The sequence below is a fragment of the Haliotis cracherodii genome, unplaced genomic scaffold (genome assembly GCF_022045235.1).
Source record: "Haliotis cracherodii isolate W230 unplaced genomic scaffold, xgHalCrac1.p SCAF_4, whole genome shotgun sequence".
Classification (NCBI taxonomy): Eukaryota; Metazoa; Mollusca; class Gastropoda; order Lepetellida; family Haliotidae; genus Haliotis; species Haliotis cracherodii.
Window position 1 is genome coordinate 6,320,689 of NW_027266297.1, and position 16,366 is coordinate 6,337,054.

The following is a 16,366-nucleotide window of genomic DNA, read 5'->3' on the forward strand; positions in this document are numbered from 1 at the left end:
TTTTTAATAAACGATTTTCGTAGATTCACTGACAATGTTATCTTACGTGATGTTTCTACATCTCTGCTTCAGATGTACAGTTTCTATGGGTCCCAGGGTCAGATGGCGATGTCGGCTGACCCCACGTGTCAAGGAATACAGAGCCCCAGGACGGGATACCTCACCATGTCTCTGTCCCGTGAGTATCCACCCCCATCCCCATCCCCATCCCCATCCCCACCCCCATTCCCACCCCCAACCCCCTACCACCACCAACAACATCCAACCACAGGAAGAAAAGCGATGATTTATTTCCCCCAAATACAATATATACAAGCTTTGAAAATAACATCTAAGGCTTGTATATGTTGAAAATCGCAGTCTAAACAATGTGTATGTTGTATATATCTAAGTCTATAGGAAGAGTATACAAAGGATATTTATCTTGGTACATCAGCACCTTTCGTCCTGTGCAAGAGACCAAACCTTTACATTTCAGTTGGGGGTTAAAACAAGACGCCAAAGCGTTTTCTTCAGCATTTACCGGAAAACGTTATGTGTTTAAGAACCTCTTCCTCCAGAAATTCAAATGGTCGGTCCCACATCTGCACTTGTATATCACAGGAATAAATAACACATATATCCACACATATATATATTACTCGAAAGAAGTTAAGGCCCACTCGATTCTTTCAAATAACTGTAAGTAATCTGTCATGGTAGATGTCATGTCATGGCAAGGCTGATTACCTATAGTAATATGAGTGAGTGAGTGAGTGAGTATGGTTTTAAGCCGCTTTTAGCAATATTGCAGCAATATCACGGCGGGGGACACCAGAAATTGGCTTCACACAGTATACCCATGTCGGGAATCGAACCCGGGTCTTCGTAGTGACGAGCGAACGCTTTAACCACTAGGCTACCCGACCGCCCCTATAGTAATATGAAAGGATCGGTAGGGGGGGGGGGGGGGGGGGGGGGGGGGGGGGGGGGGGCTTCACTTCTTTTAAGTTTGTTTGTTTTGTTTGTTTGGTGTTTAACGCCGCGCTAGCTATATTCCAGCTATATGAAGGCGGTCTGTAAATAATCGAGGCTGAACCAGACAATCCAGTGATTGACATCATGAGCATCGATACGAAGACGTGCATCAACCAAGTCAGCGAGTCTGACCACCCGATCCCGTTAGTCGCCTCTTACGACAAGCATAGACGCATTTTACGGCAAGCGTGGGTTGCTGAAGATCTATTCTACCCCGGATTTTCACGGGTCTCTTTTAAGTAGTATATCTGCGAGTACTGTCCCTCACGACCCCATCATCTTGTGATATGACTGAAACACTGCCAAAGACGTGAATTGTTTTTACTCACTCACTCACTCACCCATCCATTCTGTCTCAGGGGCTGTGAAATGGACACCACCTTCATGTTCCTTCAACGAGTTTCTGTCGGTGTCCCGAGAATGGCGAGATATTGCCGGCAAATTCCGGTTTGTGTTGGACGAGGATATTGAGCAGTTCCGCATCTTCAACGTTGGTGGACGAAGAGGTGACCGGTCGGCGCTGATGTCGGTGAGGTGCATGGGGATCGTGGAGGAAATACCCGACATCAGCGACAACACGGCGACGTGGCCGAGTCAGACATACAGCAAGGACTTTATTACCTACACAACAAATGATTCATGGTATGTATTCATTCTTCTTTTTCAACACAAACATTATGTAACCTGTCAACAATTTTTGGAATCCTAAGAAAATTTATGTTTTTGTTCTTACGGGAAATGGTTTTGGGTTCCATGGAGCGAAACAATATTTTCTCAGATTGCCGGAGCTACCATTTCCTTCCAAAGATAGAACATAGAAAATTAGGAGGCGGCTGTTGTTTCCTATATAAACAATGAGTTTGTGTAGCTGTGATCATTAGCGATGGGTAGCCGAGTGGTAACGGCGTTCGTTCGACCCGACGAAGACACACGTGTTCTATTCCCTGTGTACAATAAGCAAAGCCTTTACTGGTTCCCATGAGATTGTCAAATGCAGCTGAAAGCGGCGTAAACTGATACTCACTCTCGCTAATGTCCGTAACTATCATATATTCTGGGCATTAATAATAAAGGGACAGAAATGTGTCCTTTAAACCTATGATCGTGGGTTCGAATCCCCGATATTGTTTCTTGGTGCACAGCACCATACCCGTGCACGGTTTCACCGAAGTTGTAAACGTCTGAACCCTGCATCACTTAGGGTTTACCTCTCACGGTAAGCTGACACGCCGTGATGTAACTGGAATACGGTTCAACGCGGCATTAAACCCAACTCACTCACTCATTAATGATAAATTCATCTTATTCATTGTTGCCAATTGCAAACCAACTTACATTTTATTTGATCTTTAAACATGTTCACCATAATGTTAAAATGATATATCGTCTAAATAAGCACCAGCTGATATTTGTTTTACTGGAAAGTCAGCCATCAAATCTATAAATGCATTTTGTAATACACTGGATGAAGAATCTTTCCGTGACTCGATGCTTTGTTTTATCTGGGTATTTAAGTGTTGTGCTTCTGTGTCGAGGGTCTACTTAAATACTATGAAACAATATTATTCCAAACAAAAGACACTGCACCTTCGACGAAAGGTAAAATGTCAGGAACCCTTTTAACTACGTAAGTACACGTAGCGGAAGTCTTCTCAGCATAACGTGGAGCAGCACCAATGCTGCTTCCTGTAATCCTTCCTTGACTTTACCACAGCTGCTGCCCTTCGCGAAACATTCGTCATAGTTACTTAGAATAGCAAACCCTAATTGTCTGCGAGGACAATTCTATAATTGATCCTTCCTTTGAATGAAGTCACCACTAATATTTTCCTTGACTAATCCTGGCTCCAAGTGCCTGATGCTTGCACCTCTTGCCTTGTGTAGATGCTGCTTGGTTTCAATTGGGCAGAGTGAGGGAGACCGATTGCTTTGGTAGTTGCCAGTCAATACGAGACAGCAGTGCCGGCTAGGTATTGATACAAGCTAGAATGGTGGGCCTAGTGAACAAATGTGTCTTGGCTTTGACCTGTTTCAATCACTTGAAGCTCAATGGTTAAATATTAAGTAGTGTAACGTAGCTATGTCCATCTTCAAGTAGACGGCCTTCAACATGGGGTCGTACCAGGCGGCTTGGCTATCAGCGTCTTAGCCTTCGCTCTGACCAAAAAACTACTTAATTTACTTTATAGTGCTTGGAAGCGTTGCTGACCCAAGTGGGTTAAATTATTTAGTTGTTTTCACGCCAGTTTTCTTCAAGACCAGACGGGTGAAGAATAGAAAGAACTCTGCAAGTGTCCCAGAGTCTAAGAGTGGATCGGGAAAGGATGTTGGTGACAAAGTGACGAGGAATTATTCCTCCTTTGCCCCTGGAGCCTACTGTCTGGAGTCGCATTAGGCTCCACGGGGCCTTGAAGCCATCAGGGATGTAACAAGTCTGATGCGAGACAGATGGGAACTGAAATTATGGTCACCACCATCACATACTTTGACATCGTGTACAACCTGTTTGACTCTCATCCCAACCCTAATTTTTGTTTCTTGTTAAAAAAAGCACCCTGAAATATTCCAGCTGTATGATAACGGACTGGATCAGACAATCCTATTGATAAGGATCTACGATGTTTGATAATGAAGTCGCTATTGAAACTGCAACTCGAGAATTTAAAATTACATTATCTGTTTCATTTGGATTGTGGAGTTGTTCACACCACGTACGTACGATAGCCGTGCACGACAGGTTACGCACTTTACAGTACTCACATCCCGTGTTCAGATGCGTAGTAACACACATCCTCTAATATAACCGTGTTCACCGACGCACGCTACCAACATCTACGATAGCCGTGTTCACTTACGTACGCAACACGCATCCTCTGCGATACTCGTTCACCAATGTTCGACACAATCCGTTGATAGTCGGCACATTACACTTGACCCTTTAAGCAGGGATTTTTTATGAATATGAAAAGGTTGTATCGCTTTTATTTTAATATACCGAACCAATTAAAACTCGGTTTTCAAGGCGAGTTGATCAGTTTTTTCTAGCCTAACTGTATGCACGGCAGAGTGTAAAACGGACAGTTAAACTACCAATGCTCCCTTTGCTGACTGAATCGATACTGACTGGGAACACATCATTGTCAAGTCCCTCTCTTACACATTAGTATAATCATCACATATATGTGCTTATGCTGGAGGGTGTATCATTACGTAGGTGTTATAACAGCATTACCATCCTATACTCCCCCATTTAGGGGGCATGCTTCCTGTTTTTGAGGTGACCAAATTTCTCAGTTCCTTTATCCAAGACGTTTCGGTGTCAATGTACCTAACCGGAGGATATCTCCCTTCACTACGACATACTTCAGAAGGCACCGAGCAACCAATGAAGCTTGGCATATAGCCAGAAGGTGGTCCATAGCTTGCAGTTTCAATAACATTTACTTAAGGATTTTGTAAAAATCAATACCAATAAAAACCACACCGGCTGTGTATCTTTTTCCCTTCCTTGGGGCTTCAGCGTGGCTCAGTGGTGCCCATTGCGGGCACCATAGGTTTGGGGCCATTTGATTTTCAATCTCATCACGTCTGGCTTTTTTCTCGTGTTTCAGTGTGTCCAAGTACCAGTGTTTGAGGTTGAGGAAGAGGGGACCGGCCGTGGTGGAGCTGATGCTTGGTGAGTGGTCAATTACATTACGTCAGTGTATATACCAGCGTCTGAGACGCTTCCACTGGTGATGGTACACGGTTACATGCATTATGAACGCTGATCAATTTGCAATGTTTAAACTGCTGCGAAAAGTTTCCCAAAACTTTTTAAGATAAGTATTACTTGATACTGTACAGCGGTTTGAGATGGAGAGTTTCTGTGACACGTAGGGGGTACTCTAACTTTGTGTAACGTAGACACTGACGTGACGTCAAATGAAATCGTATTACGTCCTGATAATTATTGAATTCCAAGTTGACCATCTGTAACAGAAGTATTTAAATGGTTTTCTTTTAGGTTTACTGGAGAACTAGTGTGAATGGAAGGAAGCTTGTAATATGGATTGTTGAGGTAATTTTGTTTAGTTACATTATTAATCGGTTTTAGGTACGCCTGTGAACGACCAGGAACGTGCGTGTAACGAATGGAGCTTCGACAACGTCCACAAATACGTCATACTTCGTAAGTATAGAATTCAGTGACATCCTGTTATGATAAACGCATGTTTTTTATTGTAAATACGTTGTGCTACTGAAGTGTTAAATGAAACCATAAAAGGAGATGTATGCATGTTTCTGAATGCACATGTGTCATGCTGGTTATGTGTGAAGTGAATCTCTATGGCAATAAATGCATGCTTCTGATTGTGAAGTGCGTCACGAGTCCCAGTGGTGAGAGATGCATGATTGCGATAGCAAATACAACGCAACTCCTATTTCGTATAGTTATAGATGCACGTAGCATGTACGTGTAATAAGACCATACAGTGACAGACATTTCAGCCTTGCCTTGTGAGCAATCGAGAATGGTAACTTGAAACAACAGAGATCCATGCATCTGATAGACCAATGTGTGTGAGATGTATCTGAAACATGCATGCTCTATCGTAGTCGTCGTGATGTTTCCGACTCCGCTGACAGATCGCCCCAGTTGCTGCCGGCGATATGCCTCGACCATCCAGCCTTGATTACCATATGATACCCAGCTCGTTTCTAAGATGTTTCTCCGTGACGTTCATGTCGATGCTGGCTACAATTAAACCACTGTTATGTCAGATTAAATCTGCTCTGACATTACAGCACGTGTTTTAAATATCGACAATAGGGTTATCAAGGGTTTTCCTGGTTCATTTATATTAGTATCACTTATCCCAAAACGTGCCTTTCATGAGTCGTTAGTTTGTGCCTGGACACCGGAACTGGCGGCCATGTTGCCGAGAGAAGCCACGCAGACTGCAAAGGCAGGTCGAAACAAAAGCTCCATTCAGCTGCCCCCTTGATGAATTTGACATGTGTGTTCAAAAAGGAAACGGTTTTTCTCCAACTTGTGTGGTTCCAGAGGCAAAATCTAGCTTTGTACAAGCTGATCAATACTGCATCTCGTCCACCAGAGCGCCAATGAGAGGACTATTGTTCCTTCGCACGTGCGATGCGTGCCCGTTTGCGCTAATCCCTTCAACGTTTTTCAGATTTCTCTCTGCGATAGCCTAAGTCTTCCCCACTGTAAAACAAGTCGCGATCTCGCCCTGATGTAATCATTGTATCAAATATTGATCAGTCCGTGATTAAAGGTAGGGCGCTAGACTGAAGTAGTGACTGTCTTTATAGCGGGTCACCGTGTGCACACTTCGTTGATTGAAACACGGAGCTGGATGCTGGAGTAGCGGGCTAAAGTAATTGTTTCTAGCGCTAATTAGTCGTCAAGCCATTGCATTACAACACGGTTGAACGGAGGGGAATGTGGGCACCTCCACATTTAGGCCAGCACTTAGAAACGATATTTCCATCAGTTCTGAAACGGCGAGGGAACAAATCTGTTTCTAATCATTAGGCCCATTTCATTTGGAATACGAGTTTGCAAAACATGCTTTCAACATACTCAAATAATTGAAACTGTGCGACGCCTTTCTCTCTGTGTTCGTTGGAGTGTAAGGAGAGAGTATGGTCTTGCCAAGTCTGTTTTGTGTCCGGTGCGGTGATCGAAAAAAGGACAGAGTCCACATATTTTTATTTTGGCTTTAGGAAAGCACGCGCCCTTCGTGGAAAATCGGCGTTAATCAATGACCAAAACCTTTCAGCTCTGTTTTGGCAAGGGTTGTTTATCATCGAACCCCGACGAGAATTAATGTTCTCGCTATCAACCATTGGTTTGGAAAACACTTAGCTATGTTCTGGCAGAGCTAGTGTAGCATATTGCCCTGACGACGTGAATTGATGCCCTCGCTATCAACCGCTGGTTTGGGTACCCTCGCTATCAGACATTGGTTTGGAAAACTCATAGCTGTAAGCTCCTCGTACCTCGTGGACAGGAATCAGTGTTCACCTTGGTGTGTCATTTAAGGTAACCTACGCCTACGTCGTTAATGCGTATGACCCAGTGACTGTCCTAACCCTGCAATGTGTGTAGATTGATATATGTGTAACTGCTCTTGCTCTCCACAGCCATGGAATCTCGAGTGGTGCCATGCCCACTTCCTGGAAGCTATTCGTACGTGGACAAAATGTCCGACTGTCGAGGAGAGATCGAGATAGGATGTTCGGAACCGACAATAATGGCCATCAAAGCTTCCTGCCCTTCTGGACACCACACGGGTGAGTTTAGTGATAAATATAACATAAGAAACTGACCATTTAATAGTTAAAGGTGGGTGGGAGTGGGGGGATTTGAAAGGAAAAGAATATTTATTTTCTCGGTCACTACTTAAAAAAAAACGATAGTCATAAGAAATCTCTGCTGAAGTCACTGTCTATTGTACGATTCTGACCACACCAATAAGCATGTGTTTATAAATTACTAAATAATGTCGTCAGCAGGTGTTTTTGCGAAAAGATGAGCATATCCTGCTCCACCGGTGGAGCCCGTCACAAACACATGCAAGGGCAAGTCCATTGTACACCTAAAAAAAGACAAAATTGCCCAGGACATCACTGATGCGTCAAATTTGGAATTGTCTCGCACATACCACAAGACGTTTGGAAAGCATTATCGAATGTGATGACGCTCTTTGAAATCTTTGAAATCATACTCGAATGTGCCTTCAATGTTGTGAAATGTAGACACCAAAGACATACATTTGTTATCCCCGAGAGGATAAACCTAACATTTCGAGCGAAACATTTTTTAAGTAAAACCTCAGGCGAAATTATTTTTCAACTATTTTCTGAAATAAATCATGTGTTTCCTATGTAAATTGCTCGAGTCTAAAAAATGAGAAAAAAATGAAGGAAAGGTCCATCCAATGCAAACACCGTATGGTCATCAGTTTGCTATGATAATGTGATGTATTAGAAGCAGAAGTTTGACTTCCTCCACGTGAAAATAAATCACAAAATGCATCAATTATAAAACCATAATTTCAGCCGGTAGAGCGTTATGTTTGTATATTGCGGTAATGAAGAGGCCCTGGTAGACAATCTGGGCTCACTGGTAGGGCATGTTAGTGCAAAATAGTGATTTGTTATATTGAAGGCATCTGCTAGAATTAGATTTAGCCGAAAACAATTACTCCACCTTTCATGTTAAGTCCTCGACGGTCATTACAAACATTAGTGCAAACGCACAATTTTACCATGTTTTACAGAAAAAACAAATAGCGTGTTTCATAAACGATGATTAGTCGTTTTCATCGTCTGTTAGTTGTAATTGATTTTGGGGTTTTTCATTTTCAAAACGGTTGTCTTGTTTTATGATGTATGGAATCACTGTTGGGTATTTCTTCACTTCCAAATGGTTGTTGAAAGGTTATGAAGTCACGACTGAGGAAAGAAAGTCCCAATCCCATTGGATACCCCGGTGCTCTGGCATTGATGCAATACTGCAGTGGAAACAATTTGTCAGAAACACAACTTTATTTGTAAACAAATTGCTTAGCATGAACCATTTCAACGAAAGATTTTTGCTAATTCCCTGGGAATTAATTAACTTGACATATTCAGCGCTGAATTCGCCACACTGGGATTACTCAGACCTGTTTTAGTTAACAAGAACTATGTTTTAGAGTGAGGCTAATTTCCTCCAGATTAACTGTCATGTACCGTTATGTTCGCTATTGGTCGACAAGGCCGCGTTGCCACCATAACAGGCTATTTAGCAATCAACATAAGAAACTCCACAACTCAATTTCTCGTATTTTGCGGAAGATCTGAAACGAAGATCAATCAAAACTCACACTTTTTCCCGAAAATTTTCATTGTGTCACAATGGAATTCAATTGGACTTTATTTCTATGTTTGAAATGTTTTTTCATGGTGTGGTTGTCACCATCAATTGAGTGGAAGCTGTACAAATATTTTCATAGGAGATTTTTTTGTAGGAGTGAAATCACTTTGGACACGGCAGTTTGCGTGACATTTCTGCATTTTGCATGTATTTATAAAGCATCTCTCAATTATACATTTATGAACGCGTCTTGCTTTGCAGAATGAATTCTTAAATATTGTATACTGTCAGTTTGGAGACAGAAATGCGATTGCTGGTGGAAATTGACACAGTTTTTAAGCAAATTTGCATAACCTTTTCAATTTTTTTCTTTGAAGCCGACAGGTATACCAATTATACTGTTCTCAGCATAGTTCATTTATTATTATTATTATTATTATTATTATTATTATTATTATTTCAGTGGAGCTCTTCCAGTGCAACCAGAACTGGACGGAGCATCCGACTGGTGCCCAGTACATCATTACAAGCAAGCCGGGCGACACCATCCAAAAGGTGTCCGACTGTCTGGTGGGTAGTTGTCACGGGTTCTCCTCCTTGTTTGTTGGTCCCACCTCGATCATTTTACCATTTCGTTAATGACAAATGACACAAACTGCCTTTTCAGCAAAGGCCCACCCGGCTTCGTGTCAAGGGGATAAGGGAGATAACTCACCAACATGCATACCACTAGATATTACATCATTACGATTCCACTGAAGTAGAAAGAAATTATTCCAAATGACCGATGAACTGCACTTGCATGTGATCAACACGCTTGCACTTAAACCAAGACTGACCAAAAGCTGAACAAGAAGGTCGATTCCCTTCCAAATGCATAGATGGAAGAAACAGACACCATTTGGTTGTTGTTATGCGATAAAAAGCAGCCACCGTTTAATACTTTGGTTGCTTGATTTATAATATGTATGTTGATAGAGAGTGACAACAAACAATCTTGTATCCACATCCTCATATATACACACGTTCAACCTAATTCTCCATAGCTGGGTTTATTGCTGCGTGAAAGACTTTAATTATACGCTAATGTCTTCGAGGAAGATGCCTTGAAATATGACTGTAGATTTATGAGCTCTTAATGCCTAACATTGATAGATTCTTCCAGCATGGAGACGCTTGGGTGTGTGGAAGGGCACTGCTAGGAACAGACAGTGGCAATGATGTATTGCATCTGTATCATGGTGAAATAATACTGTCTTTGGCCAAATGTTTATCATGGTAGTTTAGATAAGGGGCCGTCAGTTTGATAATGGGGGTTGGGTGGAGATATTCCGGGTTGTTTTTAAAACAAATCATCTGTTCCCAAAAATGCTAGAAACATATACGAGGGCTCTTTTAGGCCATTGAATCTGCATACTTCAGGATGAGGTGCAAAACATTGATAAATCATTGTGAAAGTTGTCACATTTGTTCAAAGAAATTACATTAAGGTTTTTTTTTCATTTTTCATTTCAACACGTGCATGTTATGCACCAAAACAACACTTGATGTATAATTCAAGTTACAATTTGCCAAAAAGCAAGATTTAACGTATTTTCAAGAAGTTTTTTTATATATTGGAACATTAGCAAGTATTTTATCCAAACTGATTTTCCTAAGAGATTTAGATAAGGACAGTACAAAATTATATCAAACAAAGATAATTAGGTCACGGGCTGGCTCGTTGTTATATTTGTTCTTGTAGTTGAAACAATTTGCCTTTGCCACTCGTTTCAGCCATATTTAAACGTGAATTTGAATACAAATTTATACCATATTTTCAGTTGACATTTTCGTTTGGGCCAAAATGTTTGGTTATGTAAATCAGGACGATTTACGTTGGACTGGCAGCGTCCAGATGAACGGTAGTGGTGTGCTACATCGAAGAACACGTGTTGTACAGGTGTGCTTGTCTTGTCTGCAGGTGTACAAGGAGAGCATAGACGGGTTCGAGCTGGTTGCGGAGGAGGAGTGTGGAGGGGGTAATCTTCGAATGATGAAGAAGCCAATCGGCGTCATCATACAACCTTCCCGACGTGAGTTATAGCATCTATTTAACAATGGCCTGTCACTTCCTCCCTTGTAATACCTTCCTTATTACCCTTAAACTAATACCGTGAATACCTTTCCTATATAACCTGGTATACCTTTCCCAAATCATTGGAATACCTTCTCAAAATATTCCAGGGTTTGCTTTCCAAATACGTTTAATTGTATTCTAATATGGATATACCGTTACAGTATCCTTGGAATATCTGCTCCGAATATAGTTGTCATATAGTCCCCAACTACCATTGGAATTACTTCCCTAAATGATATGGACTGCAATCTGCAAATTCCATTGGGATACCTTCCCAAATATCCTTAAACTAATGACGTATATATCTTCCATAAATACACTTGTATTTTTTTACCAAATACATTAGAATACCGTTTGAAATTATTTCCCAATGCCCTTGTGGTTGTATTCGAATATGACCTGGACATACCAAACCAAAGTAGCCTTGTTATACCTGCTCCGAATACAATCGTCCCCTAATACCCTTAGACCGCCTTCCCCAAATAGATCCACAAATACCATTGGGATACCTTCTGGAATACCCTTGGACAACATTTCCTAAATTCCCATGGAATTCTTATAAATCTTAGGAATAGCTTTTACCAATCCCCTGGGAATACATTCCCCGAAAAGCCTTGTTCTACAGTCATTCAATAAGGTTTGATTCGATCTCTGAATCCTCTCCCTTGGAATACCTATCCCCTAAACTTTGAACTACAATCATTAAATACCCCTTGGATACCTTCTCAAATACCCTCGGACGATTTGGCCTGCATTTTAACATCATGGTCCAGATGGATTTTATTCATCAAATAATATGCATCCAACATATTTACTCTTACGTTTTCGGGATAACAGTCTATTACGGCAGTTGCTGTTATATTTGAATCCTTCTTCAACACATTGTTGTTATAAATACCATTTCAATTGAGAACCTATAAAACACGCTCTATCGTTCATATTTCAAGTAGGTCACCATGACCCGCTTTTATTGATTTTCATTCTCTCCACTCTACCTGAGTCATAAAATTTGACAAATTCAACTTATGTAATCTAAATTTAGACTGCACTACGCGTTCTGTGGAAGTCCACGGATTTCGGTGAGTTTGTTTGCAATTCGACCTGTTCGCAGTTAGGGCCGGCAGTTGGTTTGCATTACAAGTAATTTCTCGTTTTAGCTCATGGTTGAAGTTTGAAATCGCCCTTGAAACAGGATTCCAAAGATACTGAAATTCAGAAAGCACAAGGATCAATTTATATTTCAATTAATTTGCATTAACAATGCTTGGGAGCAGATCTCGTGTATCGCTGGAATGAAAGTGTAGGCCATTAAGATATTCCAGGAAGTGTGTGCGTTCGTGATTGTACAACTCTATCTCAGCTTCTATCAAGCATTAGCAGTTTATAAGTTCGAGATCTTCTGACAATAAAGCTGTTTATGTCGATGTTTTAAGAACCTTTATTAAAATTTCTTTCCCCCTTGTGGATCCGGATTGTTATAGGTCCGTCGTGTTCTCTTGCTTGTCGTGTCATCATCGTTCTCCATGTTACTCAATGTCAATCACAGGCTAGTCAGGCAGCCTATATACAGGCTGATATAGCAGGAATATTGCTGATGTGTCATAAAACAACAAACATAACTGAGATTAGCGTGATTATAATTGAGATATGATAATGTCAATGGAATTCATTTTTGGGCCTTTAGGTTTTGTTTGTTTGTTGTTTAACGCCACACTCAGCAAAATTCCAGCTGTATGACGGCGGTCTGTAAATAATCGAGTCTGGACAAGACAATCCAGTGGTTGACGTCATGAACATCGATGCACGCAATTGGGATACGATAACATGTATTAACCAAGTCAGCTAGCTTGACCACCCGATCATGTTAGTCGCCTCTTAGGACAAGCATAGTCGCCTCTTACTGCAAGTATTGGTGGCTGAAGATCCAGGCTAGTCGTCAGAGGTGACTATGCTTGTCATAAGATAGTCACACTACGATAGCGCAAGTCCAGGAACAGCCAAACCAAGGGTTGTTCGTGTGAGCAATCAGAATTAGGAACTATACATTCTAGTAGGACACTGAGACCAACCTATCCACTTTTGATTCCCATGAGAATAAGGTTTGAAGAAACGTCCTTAAACAGATCGGAGTTTTCTGTCTTTCTAATAACGTCGATGTTATCATTTTTCAGAAGCCTGTAAAACTCCCGATCGGAGGGTACAGCCCCAGCCGAGTACGAACCCCCATACCAGGGCGGAGGGGGAGGGACACACTCATGACGTGAGGGGGGGTCGAGACAACCGAGGATATAGTGACAATAACCATAATACTATCCCCCAGCTGGATAAGAAAGACATCACAATCATAAACACAGGCACAAGGCGGACCTGTTCACTGTGTGTAACTCTACTCTGTGTGCTTGTGACACTGTTGTCATCGCTAAGGTGACATGACCGTCAAGGACCATGACATCATGACATCATGACATTGTGCTCAAGAGGCCCTCCAAGGTCCCTACTCGGGGCACTTGCTGGGTGATCGTTGTCAGAAATCTGTTTCAACATTCCTATCGAGCGAACAGATATGTGATATTATCCGTTTTGTATTCATGTCATAAAGATTATACTGAATCGGGCACTGGCAATCCCACAACGAAAGAAGTGATTCCACATCTGGACGTTGCTCAAGGCGTAGCGCGACCTTCTAGGATAGAGGCGTGCTTTTGTAAAAGGGTACAAACACTGTCCTGTTGGAATCACAAGAAAATAGACACAAGTTCAGTCTGAAGCAACTACCCAAATGCTTTATGATGTGTGTGAGAAAGAAGTCTGCATTGGATTTCAGTGAGCAAACATTCATTATGGCTAACGTCATAAACAAACGTCTTAAATAAACGTCATAACCAGTACGATAGTACAGATGAGCGTTTCTACAAGAATGAAAGTTGCTGTGTTGGGCGATCGCCATATTGGCTATACATAATTATGTTTAAGAGGAACTTATGTGCAGACGTGTATCATATTATTACCCAGACAATAACTAGCCCAGGGGACTACCGAGCCAATCTTGGTGCGCATGCGCCGGGTGTAAATGACGTCACGTGTTTCCGCTTCTCATTCACCCAGCACGCACATTCGGTTAGAGGAAGCTGTTATTACAAATGGCAAGTTGGTGTTGAGTATTTCTTTGTTACAGCTGTCTCTTCACGCAGAAGGATTCGTTTCGGCACGCTGCTACAATGACTGCATACTATTCTGAGAGAATCGGACATATCCCCAGACGATCCAAGTGCTCTTTCATCATCATCATCATCATCACCATCATCCTAATCATCATCATCACCATCATCTTTATCATGACGTCATTTTAAGATGCCAATTTCATTATGACGGCTATATGCGAGTTGAGATATGATATCGATACTGTTTGGTGTTTGTGATGCAGAGGAATAGTATATAGATCTGGACAACACGGCTGTTCGCAGTGTACGTGTTTCCAAAGACGTTGTTAATGGTTGAATATTTATTTGTTATAGTTACATGTGTTTTTTTCAAAAGAGTATTCACGGTGACTGGATACCACAAACACTTACTATGTATATGAATGACTAACGAGACACGGTGTTTTGAATGAATGGATATCAACTATTTTGCTATGTATACACTCTGCCAAATTAGGAACATACAATCATACAATCATTTGTTTCCTGCGCCATGGCGCTATTTTCTTGTATATCACTCCGCGACAGAGCCTATTATGGTGTAGAGCTGTGATTAGTCACTTCCTACAATCGTCCGAGATGCGCATGTTTCACCCGGGCTCCAAATGGATCCCATCTGGATCCACCTCGGCTCCACTCCCGGGCGATAACGACACTGTGTACGTGCCTTCCCCATTTCATCAGCTATAAATCGTGTGTCCGTGCGTCCGACCTTCACCTTGAACAACGGGGTCTGACCTTGGTCAGACAATTCAGTTTTTCTTCGATGTCATGTCCAACAAAAGGGCACAGGGTTTCCTGCTTTTACCAAAGCAAATTTCATTAATCTCCATCGTGGCCATGTTTATTTGGTGGATAATCATTGATTTTGTCATGTTTATTGTTAATATTGAACACATGTTTATATGACGTAATATTCAGTGATTTAGTAATTAACTTGTTTGCTATGGAATTGGTTATTTCAATTATTTATCCTGCAGTGTATGTGATCAATATACAATCTTGCAAGATGAAAATAATATTACACCACCCACAATGAAATTGATATATTTGCTTGTAATTCTGTCTATTTTACGGCCAATATATTGCAAACAATTCTACTTAATATTACTTATTTACATTAAAAGAACTTTTAGAAATTGTTAAATTCTTTAAAATGAAGAATATACTTGTTGCGAACGTTTAAATACGTATCCGTTTCTGCCACATTCAAAATTATTCAACACATTCATCAACAGTGTTAAGACTAAACTATTTTTGTTTTTGTTAAACCCGTATCGGGTCACACTTGATTAATGTCGGCCTGTCGGTTCTCTACCTGGATGCTCTCCCTTTGTTGAAGGTCACCCAGTGTAGGGGCAGACAACTCTGGTGTAGGTGTTTGGTTCTGTGGCCCTTGTCTGTCGGTTGTGCTTTGCTGGTTCGAACCTGGCAGTGTATACACACACGTGATTTGATGCTGTACGTATCGATAATGTACACAGAGTTTTTAATCTGCTGTAAGATACTGGATCAGTTTTGTAAAATCATGGACGAAATTATGTACAGTGGATGTATAAAGTATATCTCGCAATAAAATATGTATAAAATATGACTTATCGTTGCTTTTATATATGTACATTATCTATGTAAAATATATCTTACAGTTATTATATATTTTTTCAATTCTAAACAGATAAAACAATTACATTTAGAAAGTAGGACATTGTCTCTTCTGAAATGCTAGTTTATCATGTAATATAATGATAACAGTGTTATCTCTGCAGCCAACCTATCCGATCAATTTGGTATCACGATCAGATTAGATTCCGAACGAGATCACCAGGCAGGAACTAAATTTAACCTCCAAACATCGATTCAATGTCTGCTTTTTTCAATAAACTATTGACGAAGGATGCCAATAAGTTTACATATGGATTTTCCGATGTGTGGCGCATTATGTCGACAAACATGACTGCCATAACATTTGGCACTATGTGACACTTTATTCAAATGGGGTTTCTAAAGTTACTTCTGAACATTATTTTAAGTATGACATCATAGATAAAGACATTTACCCTCGTGTGTTTACGTGTCGTAAATATCAAATATTAGGAATAGAAAATATATATCTCCAATTTTTTATTTATGCAATTTTTATTCCTGGTATATGACATTCATGAT

General features: G+C 40.9%; 1 protein-coding gene across 1 annotated transcript in view; it reads left to right on the forward strand.

Annotated features, from left to right (window-relative positions):
- The window catches only part of LOC139479718 (uncharacterized), a 90,482-nt gene extending 74,714 nt beyond the window's left edge, over positions 1–15,768 (forward strand). Inside the window, exons 7-14 of the mRNA XM_071262569.1 lie at positions 73–178; positions 1,377–1,659; positions 4,629–4,693; positions 5,114–5,188; positions 7,168–7,317; positions 9,348–9,454; positions 10,848–10,959; positions 13,175–15,768. Coding sequence (XP_071118670.1) covers positions 73–178; positions 1,377–1,659; positions 4,629–4,693; positions 5,114–5,188; positions 7,168–7,317; positions 9,348–9,454; positions 10,848–10,959; positions 13,175–13,431 — 1,155 coding nt within the window. The 3' untranslated portion in view covers positions 13,432–15,768. The remainder of the gene's footprint in view (positions 1–72; positions 179–1,376; positions 1,660–4,628; positions 4,694–5,113; positions 5,189–7,167; positions 7,318–9,347; positions 9,455–10,847; positions 10,960–13,174) is intronic.
- Positions 15,769–16,366: the final 598 nt, after the last annotated feature.